The sequence below is a fragment of the Trichosurus vulpecula genome, chromosome 8 (genome assembly GCF_011100635.1).
Source record: "Trichosurus vulpecula isolate mTriVul1 chromosome 8, mTriVul1.pri, whole genome shotgun sequence".
NCBI classification, from domain to species: Eukaryota; Metazoa; Chordata; class Mammalia; order Diprotodontia; family Phalangeridae; genus Trichosurus; species Trichosurus vulpecula.
The window spans coordinates 209,959,531-209,979,534 of NC_050580.1; the positions used below are offsets into that span (position 1 = coordinate 209,959,531).

The following is a 20,004-nucleotide window of genomic DNA, read 5'->3' on the forward strand; positions in this document are numbered from 1 at the left end:
AAAGTCAAGAAATAGGCTAAAAAATGAGCAAAAACCAGAAACGAGCCCTGGCCATGGAAAGCTACCATGGCAATAGGAAAGATCAAAACAAAAATTCAGAAGAGGACAACAACATCAAAATGTCTCCGTATGAAGCCATAAAGGGGAATATGAATTGATCTCAAGCCCAGAAAACCTTAAGATGGATCAGTGGAATAGATTAGTTACACAAGACACAGTAATAAATTATTATAGTAATCCATTTAGTAAATCCAAAGACTCTAGCTACTGGGATATTTAGATATCTACATTGTTTAGTTCGTTGAGTACTTTTTCTAGAAGGGATACCATCACCATATTTTGGGAAGACTATTGCTAGGAGCCATGCCTAAGCTTTATTTTAGAGATTTTCTTGGACTTAATTGGAGATAGCCCAGAGAAAACCTGACACCACCCCCCCTTTTCACTTCACTCTATTTGACTAAAACTATTTGACACTATTTGACAAATACTGCTAGGAAAACTGGAACACTATACGGCTTAAGGTCCCAAGGCAACTCAGCAGGACACTTTTGCACACAAAATCCTCCAGGGGAACACTTGCAACAGGGACATAAAGGGAAAGATATGTCCCTACAGGAATCTCTCTCCCTACAGGCGAGATGCGCTGGGGGATGATGAGGTCCCGTCTCCTCTCTTCAAGTACAATATGGTTCTGTTTCTTTGTTCCCATGTCCAGACTGTGGGGACCACCAGCATGGGGGAAGAGTCTGCCATTCCTGCTCAGCTGGGTTGCCTGGGTTTCTGTGCTATCATCATCAATATTACTAGTTAGTAGTGATAGGCATACTCATTTACTCACACGATTTGGTGCATCATCAAAAGTCATAATAACTTTTTGGACAAAATTAAAATTTCAAATAGAGTAAAATCATGTTTTTTCTCACCTTATGGGTGGGTGGAAAAGGCTGATCTGACTTAGTGAAGTTTAAATCATAGAATGTTTGAAGAAATGTTTTTATTGACTTTAAGTATACGTGGTAGCATTAGACTAATGATGTTATTCAGTAGAGGTTCCTGAGGACATGCATTAGTGAATATGTTCAAATTATTTATAACAATCTATACAGAAAAGTTTGTTTACTTGATTTTGTGGGTTTGGAAACTGCTTACGTGAAAGCATATCAAAACCCATCTATGAATAATCAGATGTATCCTAAGAGAGTTGTGCAAGGCTCAGAGGAGCTAAGCGATTTAACGGTGGTCGCACAGCTAGTAAGCATTAGATGCAGGACCTGTCTTAATGACTTCGAGTCCAACAGAATGCCTTCTTTTGTTCACTTAAGTTGGCTAAATATGTCCAATATGTTTAAATTATCCATTTGATTTAAAGGCAATATGAAAGAGTGGAAAGAATACTAGACTTGGAGTCAAGAGATACCAAGGTTATAATCTTCCTTTTGGGACTTACTAGCTAGAGATGTCCACCAGTAAGTCAGTTCTCTAAACATCAGTTTATTCATTTTTAAAATAGAGGATGACCCTCATAGTACTTAGCTCAATACAGGTAGAATACTTAGCCACCTTTAAAGTGATCTCTCTCCCTCCATGATATACATAAAAAATATATACGTATACACATACATACATTTAGCAATTATCATCAGTATTAAAAGGCTGTCAAGACAAAGGTCAACTTCAGGTAATACCTAACTGAATCACAAATTCTGGACCAGTGGGGTTAATATAAAGGGTTTTTTTTGTTGTTGTTGTTCAATAGTTTTCAGTTGTGTCTGACTCTTCATGCTTGAATTTGGGGTTTTCTTTGCAAAGATACTGAAGTGGTTTGCCATTTCCTTCTCCAGTTCATTTTACAGATGAGGAAACTGAGGCAAACAAGGTTAAATGACTTGCCTAGGGTCACACAGCAAGTAAGTGTGTGAGGACAGATTTGAACTCAGGAAGATGAATCTTTCTGACTCCAGGCCCAGCACTCTAACCGCTGTGCCACCTAGTTGCTCCAACATGAAGTTTTACTCTATGTCAAAAGTATCGAAATCATCAAAAATATATAATTTTTACAGATAGCTAGGACAAACAAATACTTGCATTTGTGTAGAAGATAGCAGAACTTACCTGTTAATACCACTTTTCCAGATACAAAAATAAGCAAGACAATCCTTGGCTTAACCATTCTATAAATGAGGCCAGGAAATAGTTCAGGTTCATAACTGTTATGATATCAGAGGAAAAGATTATAAGTCCTTGGCAGCTATTTTCATTTCATATTTAAAACTCAGTACATAAAATTATATATTAGAACACCTTTGAGAATACCACTTGTACAATATTTCTATGGAAGATATAATATACAACCTATTATTAAGAAACACAGAATTCCAGGACTGGAAGGGCTCTCAGAGTCCACCTGGCTCAACCTGTACCATCTTAAACCAAACCAGAATTCTCTCCACAATATAATCAGCAAAAAGTGATCCAGGCTTTGTTGGAAGATGTCCAATGGAACTCACTGTCCCATAACAGTTGAACAGTTTCATGTAATAGCAGAATCTCATTTACTATCCAGCGCCTCAAAAATTATTGATCTCTTTAGGTTACTGATTTTTAACATGCACCATCTTAAAGCAATCTGAATATAAACTCATCAATTAATTTAAAGTAGAACATAATCTTAATATGAATTTAGATGTAATGGAGGCAATCCCACGAGTCCTCCTGACTTTTTGAGGGTCTGGGCCATGTGTGTTCTGGCTCTGTATGTATTGAAGAGCTTGGTGCTTTGGGATGATAATAGTCAATTTTGGGTGGTCCCTGGGGTCCTCACCCCCACAATATGAAGACTTGAAAAAGACTTTTAACTGACTAAAAGCTCATGATGAGTCAGCATGACCTATAGGCTGTCCAATCTCAGTGTGCGTCAACACAAGTACAATATTCTTAAGGACAGAACTCCTAATCCTATATTGGGCAGACCGTGTGTTCAGTGTCACGTTCAGTTCTGGGCACTACAATTTAAGGGACGTTAAGAAAGTGAAATATGTCCAAAGGATGGTAACCAGGATAGTGAGGGGAATTCTAAGCCATATCATATGAAAAATGGGGATATTTGGCCAAGTAAAAAAAAGCATATAGCTGCATTTCCCCTACATATTTGAAAGGCAGTCGTGGAAAAGAAGGATTAAAAGGAGCAGAGAATTGAAACATGGTGCTAGACTATGCAAGACCATTTGCTAAGCTATGGAAATGTTGAGCTGTGAGTTGGGTGGTATTAAGTTCAGGTGCACCCTGTTGTCAGTAGGTAGACATTGTACACAGAGATGGATTTTAGCTCAAGCAAAAGGACAAATTAAAGCTGTCAAAGGAATAGGTTGTTTTGTCAAGTAGCCAGTGCTTTAAAAGCATTTGAGTAGAGGCAGGTTGACTGTCAGGGATATTGTCAAAAGGAATTCTGAATGGAGTGAAAGATTGGACTAAATGACCTCTAAATTCCCCTTGACCGCTAAGTTTTTATAAGTCACAAAATTATGCGTAAAATACACATCTGTCCTAGAAATGTGCGGCAGAAATAGCCTAAGCAAATTCCAGAGAGCATCATCCCCATCTCTCCCCTTTTTGGGAAGGAGCCAAAATGGCAAATTAATAAAAACTGGATTATGAGGTAAAAGGGAATATTCTTTTCTTTACAGGAGACAATTTGTTTTCAAAAAATATGTATAAATAAAATCTCATATTCCAACTCATCTACTGAAATTACAGAGAGGCTTAATATTTTTGATTGTGCGTTATTCACCTAAACATTTTACTTTAAGTTTTGCATGCCCCTATGTTCCTTTTTAGCCTTAAATCTGTGATACTATAATACTAGCTGACCTTTTTCTTTCCTCTAACTCACATCTGCAAACAGCTATAAGGATAAACCCCTCTGCCTTTTGATTTGGCTGGTTTGTAAGTGGAGGTTCAAATGCTTTTAGCAGATGGAGCTCTCAGTAGAGCTTTTAATATCTCCTCCCTACTGGGAAGCTTGATACAGTGGAAAGACTCCTCCATCTTGAGTCAGGACATACCAGGTTCAAATCTTGACTCTGGCACCTAGTACCTGCGTGACCTTGGGCGAGTCACTTAACTTATCTCTCATGTTCCTCATCTATAAAATAAGGTGGTTGGGCCAGATGGATTTAAAGGTCCGTCCCAGCTCTAAATTACTGCCCCTGTGATTCTGCTGCTATAGTCCTACAGGGACACATATTGAAAAGAGAAGGCGATGCCCTTTGGTCTGAGATGTTTATGTTCTCTATGCTTTGCCCTCTTGAGCTCAGGCTGGAGCCTTCTCCTCTCTCTTTTCTTTCTCCCCCTCTTCCCCTAACTGAAAAGGGCTCTCTAGTAGAAAAATTGGCAGTCGCTAAGCTTCTAGTCTTGGCTCTCCTATTTACTAACCATGTGGTTCAATTGCTCTTGACCAGTTAACTTATTCCTGAAATAAAGGGTTTGAATTAGATTATCTCTAAGGTCCCTTCCACAGCTCTAATGATCTGTGAGTCTAGGATTATCTGAAAGATGTTATCAAAATATAGGGGCTATTTTATGGTATTTTGGGGGGGCTGTTTCTCAATGCAGCTACACAAGGAAGAAAGGACCTTTGCCCAGACATAGCTGGAAACAGAGTTGTCATGAAAGTCTAATTTGCTGAACAAACCAATGAGATCTTCACAGTGGAGCACATTGTAAGGTATCAATTCAGAATTAGGCCTCTAACATGTAGTATGCACTTAATGTTAGTGGAGGTGAAACATGGGACTAAATTATACAAGGCCATTTGCTAACCTGTGGAAATGCTGAGCCCTGAGTTGGCAGTCTTAAGTTCAGGTGCACCCAGCTACCGAATTGAACTCCTCCAAGATTAATATGCCAAAGAGCTAAATTAAAGCTTGGTTATTTATGTCACTGATTCTTTATTTTATATAAAATAATTCCCTAATGGGTTCTTTGAGGACTATAAACTCCCTACCTCCTAACATATTACCTATGTTAATAAATAGCATGCATGATTTTCCATCAATATGATTAAAACCACATTTTAACAATTTCTCAGCAATGTCCATTATCAGTCCTTACTGCTGCTGAGTGTCTTTGGAAGAGTCATTCTAAAGCTACAGCAGCACCTTGAAAATGAGAAGTTTGGCATCTCTAAGTGCCAGGGTTACTTTAGGACTTGAACTCTGAATTCAGTTCTGATTTGATCAATTCTCACACAGGAGACTGCTTTACTACTAGTGGCAAATCCTTTTCTGATTCCTTCAAGGACAACCTGAGAGATATCTCATCACTGGAAATAAACGTGGGGGCAGGGGTGGGAGAGAAGAGAACAAGAATTTTATTTGCTTGCTGATTTTGAAACAAGCATTTATTACAATCCCATAGGGTGCTAGGTGTTGTGCTAAGAGTTTACAAATATTATCTTACGTGATTCTCATAACAACCCTGGGAGGCAGGTGCTGTTATAATCTTCATTTGACAGTTGAGGAAGCTGAGGCAGACAGAACTTAAGCAACTTGACTAGGGTCACACAGTTGTTAAGTGTCAGAGACTGGATTTGTACTCGGGTTTTTCTGATTCAAAGCCCAAGGCTCTATCCTCTGCACCATCTAGCTGCTTCCAAATAATGAGGTTGATTTGACAACCAATAGTGTCTAAGGTGAGGTACCTGAGGGGGTGTGACTTCGGAAGGTTAAGAAACTACTTTGTAAACTTTAAAATACTTTGCTATTAATATGAAATGCTGTTATTAGTAAGTATTATGATTGTAATAGTGAAACATGCAGGTCCTTGAGATGTTGCTACCACACCTTTTCCCCTTTCCCTAGAGATGCTCTCTAAAATAAGTAGCCATTAGTTTCACGTCAAATTGGCTCCAGGCTAGTTTGCGCACAGTGTGGAGACTATGAGACTAGGAAGACCTTGTGCATATCATACATATCATAACCAAATGTAATCCCATAATCAAGATGGGGCTGAGGAGTCATGAAAATGCTGTAGAGCTGAGATTCTTAATCTTTTTTATGCCATGGACTCCTTTGGTGGTCTGGTGAAGTCCATAGACTCTGCCTTAGAGTAGTGTTTGTTTTTAAGTGCAAAAAATAAAATCCATAGGATTACAAAGGAAAACAATTATATAGAAATACAGTTATCATCTATACACAATGTACATATATTTGTGTGCACACACATATGTTATAATACACACACACACACCCCAGGCTAAGAATCCTTGCAGACTAGAGGCACTTCTGGTCTGTTAATATAGGCCTTAAAATATGAATTAGATGATACTACTCACATAGCTTGGCCATCTGACTCTTGTCATCTTTATTCCACAACCCTTCCCTCCCTTCCTACTCCTCCTGAAGCTCTGTCCCTCTACTAACTTTATTAGTTTTACCAAGTGAACACTGCTCTTCCTCTCCTGCGTGGTGTCACAGCAAATTGCCCTGCACATAGTAGGTATTCAATAAAAATGTTAAATAAGCCCACAGATTTTTTTTAAAAGACTGGAAACATGGTATATGATAATTTTATAACCACTTAGGTAAGGTATCTCTATTTCTATTCTTCCAGTTAAAAAACCAAACAAACCTAACATCTTCCAAATGATATACATTATGTAATCAAATGATTTTTAACTTTAAATTAACCAAGCTCATAGAGATGGCTGTCATACCTACTGAATTGCTGATGGGTGAGCGCCAAGCTTTCCAGCCTAATTGGAAACCTCATATCACAGCTTCCAACCATGTTCTGGATTTTAAAATCCAGAAATCTGGCAGGAAATCCAAGCTTTTGAACCACACGGGCAAATTTCCTTGCTGCAAGTCGAGACAATTCTTCGCTGGAAAAGGGCATAAACATATGAAAGATCTTAAGACAAATTCCAAAATGGTTCTTGATTTATTTAAAACACACACACACGTGTGTGCAATCTTCAAGGTACTGTTTTAGGTGCTAGAAGGGGCTCTGTCCTTAAGGAGCTTATGAAGTAGTTGGCTGAATAAGACATATGCAAGTGAAAAAATCATAAATGACAGTATAAATGCTGAGCGCTATATAGTTACATATCAAGAGTTGTAACCTTGACAGATTTCCAAAACACGTCTATTATATAAGCTGATTATTGGATACTTTTTACTGTAGATCTGCCTTTTAACTCAGACCCTGTCAACCAGACAAGAGCCGGTCTCTAATCTGTGGGTGGCTGGAGCTGAACAAAGCGGGCCAGAGACTGGAGAGTCAGGAATCAAACAGAAGTTTAATTAATTTCAGGGTGAGGGAAACAGCAAGCAAAGACACACGTGTCAGAGCCCAGCCTCTAGTGGGGGGCGGGGGGGGGGGGGCCTGAGGCAGTGTGGGAAGATCTCAACCTACCGATGGTTGCTCAGTGAGCTGTAGCCCTGACAATGAGGGATAACGACAATGTGAAATGGGTACTACAGGTGCTTGTCCATGCTCAGAGAGCACCTGATGCTGGTGTGAAACAATTCTGGGATTTTGCTGGGGCTGAGATCATCTAGAGGGTGAGCACAAAGGATTGTTGTTATGCCACACTCAGGGTACGGCCTACTTGCTGGACCTTAGTTCTGGAAAAAGAGAATGTCTCCTAATATCTTGATAACCCCAAATAGGATGAAAATGATTAGAAAGTTGTAGTAGACAGCAGTGACTAGTATGGTCAGATTGGGGGTAGGGGCATAGAGAAATGGAGCAGAAAGTGGGAGGAAGGGAGCTGGTGAACTAAGTGGATCCCTTCATCAAAAGACAGGTCTAAAACTGAAAAGGAGGGGGAAAGAGGGAGAGAGAGAGAGAATGGGGTGGGGGAGGGAGACGGAGGGGAGAACAAAAGAGGGGAGGAGGGAAGGAGAAGGAATGAGCAAGAGAGAGGGAGGGAGACAGAGGGTGGGGAGGGAAATGGTGGGAGACAGAGAGAGAGAGAGAGACAGAGAGAGAGAGAGAGAGATTCTCTTAACTAAAAGAACTTACATCTAAATAGAGGTTATAAGAGTGAAAATGACATTTAATACATGTAACTTTTTAAGCACTATACTTATAAATCACTTTTCTCTCGATAGTACAGTGAATTACATAATGCGAGAATCACTGTCCCTATTTTATAGATTTGAAAACAGAATCAGAGAGGTGGTGCAGGTAGCTCAAGGCTACATACCTAGAAAACAAAACTGACCCTAAATTCAGTATTCTTTTTATGGTAAGACATGGACAAACAACTATAATTCTACATTAAAGATGTTGCACATGAGCTCAACCTATTATAGTCTGAGATGGAAGGAACAAGAATGTTTGAATGAAGGGAACACCATGAGCCCAAGGCCGCCAGCAATGACAAAGAGTTCAGTATGTTTGGAACATCGTTTTTGAAGAGGTGAATAGTGGATAATGAGGCTAGAAAGATACGTTGGTGCCAGATTGAGAAAGACCTTTAATGTCAGGCTAAGGATCATGTAGGCGATTGTAGCCACTGACAATTTTTGAGCAGAACAGTAAGACTTTGGAACGTAAAGATCAGCAGAGAGACTAACTAGGAGGCCACTGTAGTCATTCAGTAGTGAACGAGGGCCTAAAGCAAGGCAGTTTGAGTTGAACTAGAATCAGTAGGACTTGGTCAGTGATTGGACCTCACAGGCAAAAGAGATCAAGGCCACAGGAAGAGCCCCAAGGCTTTAATCATGGGTTGTGCCCTTAACAGAACTAGATAATAACACTTAGGGGTAGCAGAAGATTATGCATTGGTTTTAGAAATATTTATCTTTTTTTTTGGAGGCAATTGGGGTTAAATGACTTGCTCAGGGTCATGCAGCTAATACAGAATTTTATCTTGAATGAATGATGGGTTGATCCAGTTGGAGTGCTCAAGCAAGCAGTTGGAAATCTGATTCTAGAGCTTAGCAAAAAAGGTGTGGTTAGGAATAGATAGATTTAGGGGAATTTGAACGTCTGTGATGTCTGGAGCTTAGATGAGATCATCAAGTGGGAAGGAGGGAATGAGTAAGTACTCCCTTCCCCTTCCATCCCACCCAAAACTTGAATCAGGAACCAGCAAAGGAAAAAAGATGACTTCTAATATACAGTTCTTTTTTTAAGCACTTGTAATATTAAGTTTATTACATACGTATAATAATAACAGCAACTAACATTATATAGCACTTCGAGGTTGGCAAAGCAGTTTATAAATACTATCTCAGTTTATCTTTTTAACAACCTTGAGAGGTAGATACCATTATGACCCATATTTTACAAATGAGGAAACTGATTCAGGCAGCTGTTGAATGATTTGGCCAGGGTCACACAGCTAGTAAGTGAGTAAGCCTGGAGTTGAGGTCAGGTCTTCCTGTTTCCAGGTCTACCACTCTATCCATCGCATCACCCGGCCATTACTTACATGCACACATATATTTAAAAGCATTTAACTCGGTAGAGTGAAAAACACAGCCTTTTAAGGTTATATTCAAACTAGGTGTGCACAAAATACATGCTAAAGTTATGTAAGACTCTATGATCTATGTGACTAGAAAACTTTGTTCAGATGAGTAATTATTGAGGGAAAATATAGAGACCAATGCTCACCTCACATATTTAATGTTATGGAGTGCCTTGAGAAGGTTTTCTCAAATACTTCTACTTGTGGATGACATTGTACTATTTGAATCAAGTCTTGAAAAACTACAAATCCTCCTTAGTGAAATCTATAGGATTTGAAAAATCAAAATGGATGAAAAACACAAGAATACATCCGAACTATCAACAACCATATGAAAAACACATTATAAATCACTAATAAGAGAAAAGCAAATTAAAGCAACTCTGAAATTTCATCTCACACCCATCAGACAGGCAAAGAAAATGACAAATGTTGGAGGGGAAAACAGTAACATCACAGTATTTATTAGTGGTGAAGGGAACTAGTTTAGCCATTTTGGAAAGAAGTTTGGACCTATGCCCAAAGAGTGACCATACTATGTATATCCTCTGACTTGGTGATAGCATTACTAAGCACATTCACCAAAGAGATCAAAGAAAGAGGAAAAGGACTTACATGTACAAAAATATGCATAGTAGTCCTTTTGTAGTGGCAAAGTACTGGAAACTAAGGGGATATCTATCAGTTGGGGAATTATGGTATGTGAAAATAGTGGAATATTATTGTGCCGCAGGAAATGACAACAGATGGGCTCAGAGAAACATTGAGAAACTTACATGAACTGATGCAGAATGAAGTGAGATGGACCAGAAGAATAATTTATACAATGACAGTAATATTGTAAAGACAAATAACTTTGAAAGATTTAAGAACTCTGATCAATGTAATGACCATCCATGATTCCAGAGTACCAATGATGATGCATGTTACCCATCTCCTAACAAAGAAGGGATTGACTTAAGATGCAGAATTATACACGCACATATATACACGTACACATGGCCTATTATTTTAATGAAGGTTTTGTTTTTCTTTTTCCCCAATGAGAATGAAAGGGAGAGAAGGAATGTATGTGGATTGGGCGCTAATAAATGTGAACGGTTAAAAAAAAATCACAGGGTCCCTTCAACCAGAGCCATAGACTCATGTTGCATTATGCTATGTTATGAATTATGGAGTAATATTATGTTTAATAAATCCCTGAACATTGCTTTAAAAAAAGAATCTCTTGATCAGTACAAAATAAAAAAAAACACATATTGAGTGGATTATGACATATATCTTGGACAGTCCACTAAGTTAGGCTACCAATATATGTATCTTGGAAAGGCATTGCCTATGGAATGAAATAGATTTAGGACTAAGCAGGAAGAGATGAAACTATATTACATTTGAGAAATTGCATAGTGATTTAATGATCCCGAGCTTCTCACTTAGGAATGTAGACTATTCTAAATAATAATAACGATTAGCATTTACATAGCACTTTAAGGATTGCAAAGCACTGTTCCGTGATTTCTTTTGATTCTCACAACAACCCTAGGAGGTAGGTGTCATTATTATCCCTGATTTTTATAGGTGAAGAAACCAAGGCTGAGAAAAGTTGAGTGACTTGCCCAGGGTCACATAGCCAAGATCACTCTTTTAATATGTGTATTAGTAAAAGGAAGGGCGGGGGGAAAGCACTGAAGTTCAGGAGTAGTAGGGATGAAACAGAGCTTTAGGGTTATTTTTTAAGACAAGGGAGACCCGTGTATATTTGTAGTTAGAGGAATTAGTCTTAATGGAAAGGGAGAAATGGAAGATGTGGGAGAGAAAGACAGGGGATAATTGATGGGCAAGCTCCCTTATGATGGAATAGGGGTAACTCTGGAAAGGCAGGACAGCTCTCTCTCTCTCTGAAATAGAAGCAAAGAAGAATGGACAGACGAAGATCTATTGAAAGATTAATATAGAGAAAGAAGAAGCTAAAGTGGGAAGGCCTCTGTCTCCTCAAAGTGAGTGATTATTAAAAATGAGGATAGTAGGCATTACAGCTGAAGCAGAAAAGGTTTGGATCAGTCATTTGGGGATTTCAGAGACAAGTGAAAAGGGAGCTGAGCAGCACCAAGGTCCCAGCTGAAGTTAGACAGCATGACTTTGTAAGGGAACCAATTATCATATGAGTGTGACTTTCTTCAGAAATACTAGGCAGCTTGGGAACCCATGCTAAGAAAGCAGAAGGTGGAATCCATAAAGGATTGGGGGTTTGCAAAGTATAGATGGGGTAGGACAAGGAATTCTTAGGCATCAGCAGGACTCAGGACCTCAATGGAGATTCAGCTTAGTTGGAGGGGACAAGTGGACAATTCAACAACCCCCTGCAATATGGTTTCTTCTGCTACCTTAAATTGTTGTGACAGTCAAGTGGACCTAGGAGCTGGTGCATGTATTGAATAAGGCCTAAAAATAACATAAGACTAGTAAATAAGAATTCTAGCCCTGGTTCTATCAACTATTTATATATCTTTGGGAAAGCCACTTTCGGGCTTCATCTGTAAAACGAGGAGATTGGCAAAGGTGAACTCTAAGATAGCATTCTTTCCAGCTAGTCCACCTCTAAGATCAACGATCTGTGACTGGAGGTCATGATGAAGGAGAAGACTGGGTTTAATAGGAGTGAAACAGAAATTAGTGGTCTGGGAGGGTAACTTCAGAAGTCAAGATCTGGGAAGTCACAAGGTGGTTTTGGGTAGGGACAAAATATTAGTTGTTTTTTTTTTAATTAGCAGCCATAAAGCTCTAACACTTAAACCAAACCCTTGAGATAGAACCACAGTGTCCTGCATGAAAACATTTTTTAAAGATTATTTCTCTATTTCAATTTGTAACAGTGACCACTCACCAATCCCAATTCTAATCAGGACAGAAGCTTTACCTTGTTGCATTTCAGACCTGGGCCACTTTGAATCCCTTAAGCAGTATGGACTAGGGTAGTTGGTGGCACAATGCAGAGAGTGCCAGACCTGGAGTCAGGAAGATTCATCACCCTGAGTTCAAACCTGGCCTTGTGACTAGCTTGTGACCCTGGGCAGGTCACTTAACTGTTTGCCTCAGTTTCCTCATCTGTAAAATGAACTAGAGAAGGAAATGGTAAACCACTGCAGTATCTTTGCCAAGAAAGCCCCAAATGGGGTCATGAGGAGTCAGACACAACTGAAAATGACTGAACAACCACAAAAGGCAGCATAGCATGGTGGCACCCTGCTTCCTGGGGTGTCAATGTGTCAGTGCTGAACTTAGGGTAGATATCCAACTGGCATAGCCCATTATACCCCAGAACTCCAGAGCTCAAGTAATCCTCCACCCTCAGCTTCCTGGGTAGCTGGGGTTATAGGTAGGTGTCACACCTGGCCAGAAACACATTTTTCTAGTAATGCCACCCATTTTAGGTTAGATTCATTTTTTTTAGGTGATAACCTGGGGATTCATACCTTTTGGCTCCTGTGCAGACCATTTTCCCAGAACTGAATATAAGTGCTGTTGTCCTGGGCTCTCGAATCCTCATTATCACAGCAGCAAATCTCTATGGTCAAAAGGTGAAACGAATTCATTTCCTTTACTTGAATTAGAAGCTATCATCTCATTAAAAATTCAATAAAATCACATTGATAATTTTTTTAAAAACCCCAAATCTTAAGATATCTTTAAAAATATTTTTTCTATGAGGAGCTATTTTTTTCTATTTTATCAGGTTTTCTAGACATCAGGGGTATTTTCAAAGACAAAGAGGAAGTCCTAGTTTACTTTTCTTGGCTGTGATTTCTCAGCTTCTCTGAAGACAGGCACAGTAGACTTTAGGCAAAATCATATAACAAGGTTTTCAGTCTCCTTTTTCCTCTCCTTTATGCCACCTTCTCCTTTAAGAACACTATATCTTCTCCCTTTCAAAATCTTCTCTAAAAAGAACTCGAACTAGTTCAAATCAAGATGAAAATGACGGTAAAGCTTGGTGTGCAACAACTTCCAAGGTAGTAACATCTTAGTGGACAAAAGGAGTGACTTCCCATTGTGGACTTTATGTATCAGCCAGTGCTGTATGGGGGATTTTGGGGGTAGGCCAGAGTCAGCCTCACAGTGCAGATTCAAGCCATACTTGTTGCAAACTCAGGCAAATTACTTAGCTTCTTATTGGCTCAGGGAACTTCTCTAAGACTGGCAAAGAGAGTTCCTCATTGGAAGTTTTCTACACAACTGAAATCCCACCTCCACATCAAAGAAAAAAAAGGGGGGAGGGAAACAAAGTTAGCAAACATTTTGTTATGACCTTAATAGAATGTTTACATTTCTGTCAGAGGTGTTTTAGAGTAAAGCAAATAGAATTGGTTCCCTGGGGCAAAGAAACTTCTAGCTGTAGGCAGCTTCATCAAGTAAAATATGAGGATTTAGCTCTAGGACCTGCTCTACATTCAGGGTGTCAACCAGACCAAACTGGCCTCTAACCTGTGGGTGGCTGGGAAGCCGAACAAAACAGGCTGGAGACAGGAGAATCAGGTATCCAACAGAAGTTTAATTTCAAAGTGAGGGAAATGGCTTACAAGTAAGGACACATGTGCCAAATCCCTGACCCTATTGGGGCAGTGTGGGGAGATGTCAATGTTATATCAACGGCTGCACAGTGAGCTGTAGCCTGACAATGAGAGGTAGCAGCAACAATAAAACAAGTTTAATTCATAGCAGGGCTTCGTAACTAGAACATGAGTATTTGTCCCAGCTTGTCTGAGCTCAGAGAACACCTGGTGCCGGTCAAAGCAATACAAGAATTATACGCCAGAGGACAAGCGCAAAGAATTGTTGTTATGCCAAGTTCAGGGCACAGCTTGCTTGCCGGGCTTTAGCTTTGGAAAACAGGTTGTCTCCTAATATCTTGACATTTCCCCCTTTTGGCCGAAGGGAGGGGGTCTGAAAGAATTCATACCCTTTCTGATCAATAAAGGAGAGGCAGCTATAAGCCAAGATGCCACAAGAGGCCACTGGGGCCTGGATGAGATGTTGTTTGGGGGTTAGTTCCTTGAGGGGGACCTATCAGGAAGTATGTCCCAGGTATCGTTGCTAGTCATTGTTTGCTTGAAAGTAGAAAAGAGAGGAGGGCCAAGAATGTAGAGGGAAAAAATGCCAACACACACTTGAATCAGGGCCTTGGTGGTTGGACACATAACAAAAGGGAAGAGGGAAAAGAAAAACCACCTAGGAAGGTATATTCAGCCTTTATCCAGAATCTTGAGACAGCTGTCTCATCTGAATGTCAGCTGCTTTTGGGTATGTACTAGATGAACCTTGAGGTTCCTGGAGGTTTCTGCTATCCACTCACGAGCAGGGGCTTTCACACCCACAGGTTTGACAGCTGTGGGAGTTGTCAGAATGACCTGGTAGGGGCCCTTAGAAACAATAATTGACGACCAGTTTTCAGATAAGACATATGGGTTGCTTGAGATGTACAATTGTAAGAAAACTCCTTGCGTCAGTCTTTGGATCTGAGTTTCTGGTTAGCATAACATAGGTCCTTAGTTTAAGAGTTTCTAAACAATACATAGAGATGAAATCAGTTTCCCGTCACACGGGGCTAGGTTCAAACAATGCAATAAAGTTTTCTCATTTATTTCCATAATTGCATAATTACATTAAGTCAGGTACAGAGCAAACTATTTAGAAGGCTCACAATGGACTAGGTTTAAGAAGGAAGATTTACACGTCACCAAGAAAACTTAAACAAACATCTTGAAACAAAAGACCAAAGCAACATAATGGTTATCACCAATATTAACTAACATCAAGTCTCTTTGTATCCAGTAACCCATTCTCAATGATCACTTAACCAGCACATTTTGAGTCCCAGATGTCTTATGTAGGTATCTGGTCCCTAGATCTTGGACAACAGGCTTTATTCTCAGGATAGCTCTAAACAGAGCTTTGCTTCTCTGGTTCCAAATCTAGAGGTTCCTAGATAATTCTGACTTACTATAATCTTACTGTAATTTAGTATAATTACTTAAATTTGACTCATCGATCTTGAAACATCAGAGAATTTCAGTTTACATACTATTCGCTGTTTCTATCCTTACCTAAATCCTACACCTGATATAAGAATCTTTTAAAAATTTATGTGGGTCCAACTGCAAAATGAATTCTTCTGCCCTTTAACATCATCAGACAGATACCTTAAAATAATTTCACGTTCTTTACCATTATACCTACAATTTATGGGTAAAATCCAATTTTGAGAACTTATTACCAAAATATGCTCAAAGCCTGAATTTTACTGGATACAGACATTTTGAAAGCCAATTATACATACATATATACACACATATATATATACATATATATATGTATATATATGTCTGCTTATAGGTCTTAGAGAAAACAGTCTAATCCTGTTGATTTTCTTCAAATTTACTATTCCACTTAATTAGAAAATTTTCACATTACATCTTTGTCTTATCACTTTGTTTAATCATTCCCCCCTTAGGAGGATATCATCCCTATATTACAATTTGACAACAATATAGATTAATATTGTAAGATGGTCGTACTTGCAACCTATTATAGTAATTCAGATGTTCCAGTATGAATCTATTATTTAATAGATTTGGTATCGTACTTACAAAACTTCTTGATTATAGAAATTTGCTATAAAAGGAAAAAGAGGGAAATAGTCATAGCAACGTAATATATGTGAACAGGAGGAAAAACTCCCTTAGCTCTGTTTGATTGCAGGCATGAGTCATCTCTGACAGTCAATCATGTAATCGCAGGGTGTTGAAAGCAAGGCTCAAGATTAACAAAGTAGGAATTTTCCTCTTCAGAAGGGAAACAGCACAATGGAGAAATAGAGTCAGGAGGATCCTACAAGGCTGCGCCAAGGTCGTCCCCAAAACTTTCCCCAGGTACAGACATCCACCTTTCCGCCTTTAGCCATTCCCAGGCGGCAGCGCATGCGATTTTTTACTATTAGTTTCATGACAATTTGGACAATTATCCCTGTAATCAAAGCTCAAAATGATAATAAATTACAGTCCCAGGAATTTTCACCTTAAATAGCAAAATTTTACTACCTACAACTTAGGTTATATCTTTCCTGATGCTTCCCTAACAGTTAACATTTCTTTTATCTTTTACTTATAAATTAAAACTACTCATATTCTGGGGCTTCAGACTACAGCAAATACCTGATAGTTGACTCATTATTAATATGTTGAAGCTACATTTTTTTTTTTTTTTTGAGGAGGGAAGGCAGGGCAATTGAGGTTAAGTGACTTGCCCAAGGTCACACAGCTAGTAAATGTGTCAAGTGTCTGAGGTTGGATTTGAACTCAGGTCCTCCTGACTCCAGGACTGCTGCTCTATTCACTGTACCACCTAGCTGCCCCTGAAGCTACATCTTTAAACCACACTATATACTTTCATAATAACCAAGAATTTCAAATGAAAACTAGCTATTATATAATATTATCTGCTTTATAACAAAATGTACTTCATTAAATATTTAACAATTTTCAAACATCTTTTTATCATATCCTTTTAAAAGCCTGATTCATGTGTAGCAACATCTGGATTAAAAAGTTATTTTGTCTAACAGCATTTCTGTTACAATGGTCTCTCAAATTTCACAATATAAGAGAATTTAGAAATATAATAAGACAAACTTCAGATGGCATCAATTGCATTTCCAAATTATCACATATAAAAATCATTGATCTGATTACCTTTTAAAACCATTTTATAGTTATCAGGCATGGAGCTATTATGTTCAATTAAAGAAATAAAGCTAATATAGTGTTCAGCACATGCCAGTCACTATGTTAAGCACTTTACAATCATTGTATTACTCTGGTCCTCACAACAACTCTGGGAGGTAGGTACCATTATTATCTTTCTTCTTAGAGATCAGGAAACTGGGGCAAACAGAGATAAGATAACTTGCTTAAGATTATACAGCTAGGGGCAGCTAGCTGGCACAGTGAGTAGAGCACCAGCCCTGGAGTCAAAAGGACCTGAGTTCAAAATCTGGCCTCAGACGCTTGACATATTTACCAGCTGTGTGACCTTGGGCAAGTCACTTAACCCCAATTGCCCTGCCCCCCCCAAAAGAAAAAGGTTATACAGCTAATAAATTTCTGCAACTGGAATGTAATTCGAGTTAATTTTTTCAGTGTTTTTTATAAACACCTCTATTTGGGAATCTGACCTGAGATGAGAGGGGTTACCAGGGAGAGGGTCTCTGACCTGGGGGAGTCACAGGAGTCTCTTTGGTTTAAATAGTCTTTTCTCTCTTCATGGTCAGAAAGGTCAAGGAAGGGTTAAAAAGAGGTTGCTATAAGGTATAAACCATTTGCCTATTGTTTTTTTCTTTCTTCACTCTGAGATTACTTCCAAACTAGTTGCCTTCCTTTATTGCCCTAAAATAATGAAGCTGTTAAACTTGCCATTCATTTTTAAAACTTGTAGAATTTAATTCTCATTTTCCTTAAAACGAATTCTACAGAGTAGTACCCCAAAACTTAATAAGATCTTTCAGAAAGGAGTGAATTCCTGAAATTATCCCAACATCCCATGAGTTCTCCCCCACAATTTAAAAATGATTAATTTTTAAACTCCTTAATCTGCCAAGATTTTTTAGTAGTTCTACAAACTTTGATTATCTGACTTTATTTCTGTAATTCCAATGTAGCCAGAGGTAAAATGACAGGAAAAAAGTATCTTACAGGATTTTTCTCTTTTCTCATAACCTAATCTCCCTCAGAAATGCTAATGTGGGAGTTAGTCCTGCTTACTGGGACAATTGCTTCAACTATGAAAGCTCATTAATCTTTCTCAGTATTCTAAACTTTCTGGCTACAGCCCTTAGAAGCTTTTTTGGCTGGCTGCATTTTAAATCTTTTAAAGTAATAGAATCTATAAACAACACAAACACCATACAGACATTTTACATTTCACAAAGACACAAACGAAACAGCAAGATAGATATAAACAGACACAAAGTGCAGTCACAGTCAATAGCCAGGCTTATTGGTTTAAAAAAGGCACAGAGCCAATCAAATGCTCTCTTAGTTTGGGGCGGGGAGGGTGGGAGGAGAAAGGAAAGCTGGAACAGAGCAGGTGAGAACCTCCTAGCCTTTGGGGCCAGGGCCAAACAGAGCAGGCAGGAACAGATGGTTAGGAGAACAGGGTGTGGAGAAAGGATAGCCTTACCAGAGAGATCTGAAATGAATCCAGTCACCTGAGGGCCCCTGGAGTTTCCTCACAAAGAATGGCGAGCTTGACCAAGGTGAGAGCTCAGAAGATTGGAGCAGGGATAAGAGCAGAGGACTCATCAGACGAGGAGGGGGTCAGCCTCCGGAGAAATAAATCTCTGGTAGTGCCTGGTCCATTCCTGCTGGTACTAGAAAGTCCAATGGCCCAGTTCCATGTCCAGTCCCATCACTACCACCAATTAATGTCACCCGGACAGAACTAGCCTCTAAACTGTGGATGGCTGGAGCTAAACAGAGCAGGCTAGAGAAAAGGGAGTCAGGAATCAAACGGAAGTTTAATTTCAAAGTAAGGAAAATGGCTTGCAAGCAAGAACACACGTGTTGGAGCCCTATCCCTAGAGGGGAGACCTAAGGTAGTGTGGGGAGATCTCGATACTTAGACCAATGGCTGCTCAATGAGCTGTAACCTGAACGAGAGGTAATAGCAATACTCAGATAAGTTTGATTCATAGCAGGGCTTCATAACCAGAACAGCTCGTCCAAGCTCAGAGAACACTTGGTGCTGATCAAAGCAATATAATAATCATATGCCAGAGAGTGACCACAAAGGATTGTTGTCATGCCAAGCTCAGGGCCCAGCTCGCTTGCTGGGCCTTGGTTTTGGAAAACGGGATGTCTCTTAATATCTTGACAAGGGCAACATTTTTCCTCTTCTCTCCAGCTTCATGAAGGAATGATTTTAAAAGCCTTTATTAAGCACTAAATATGTACAAAGCATTGAGCTATGTGCTGTGGATATAAATAGAACAATCTATGTTCTCATGAAGTGCATATCCTAATAAGAGGACACAGCACATAGAGGAGGGTGCAGCTGCACGGCAAATGGAAAGGCCCAATTGTTCTTAGATGGATGCAGCAGGACAGATAATAAGGCTCAGCAGACTGGAGATCAAGTAAATTCAGTTCGACTGAAATGATCAAAGAGCCCAGACATCACACTTCAAGAAATTATCAAGGAAAACTACCCTGATCTCTTAGATCCAAAGGGTAAAATTAGAAATGGAAAGAATCCAACAATCACCTCCTGAAAGACATCCCCAAATGAAAACTCCCAGGAATATCATAGCCAAATTCCAGAGCTCCCAGGTCTAAGAGAAAATATACTTTCAGCAACCAGAAAGAAACATTTCAAATATTGTAGAGCCGCAGTCAAAATCAGAAAAGATTTAGAGTTTCCATGTTAAAGGAGTGGAAGGCTTGGAATATAATATTCTGGAAGACAAAGGA

At 39.2% G+C, this 20,004-nt stretch overlaps 1 protein-coding gene across 1 annotated transcript in view; it reads right to left on the reverse strand.

Moving 5' to 3' along the window:
- The window catches only part of TBPL2 (TATA-box binding protein like 2), a 71,831-nt gene that overhangs the window by 34,487 nt on the left and 17,340 nt on the right, over nt 1-20,004 (reverse strand). Inside the window, exons 4-6 of the mRNA XM_036737063.1 lie at nt 12,958-13,049; nt 6,716-6,883; nt 2,116-2,210 (exon numbers count right to left, since the gene is read on the reverse strand). Coding sequence (XP_036592958.1) covers nt 2,116-2,210; nt 6,716-6,883; nt 12,958-13,049 — 355 coding nt within the window. The remainder of the gene's footprint in view (nt 1-2,115; nt 2,211-6,715; nt 6,884-12,957; nt 13,050-20,004) is intronic.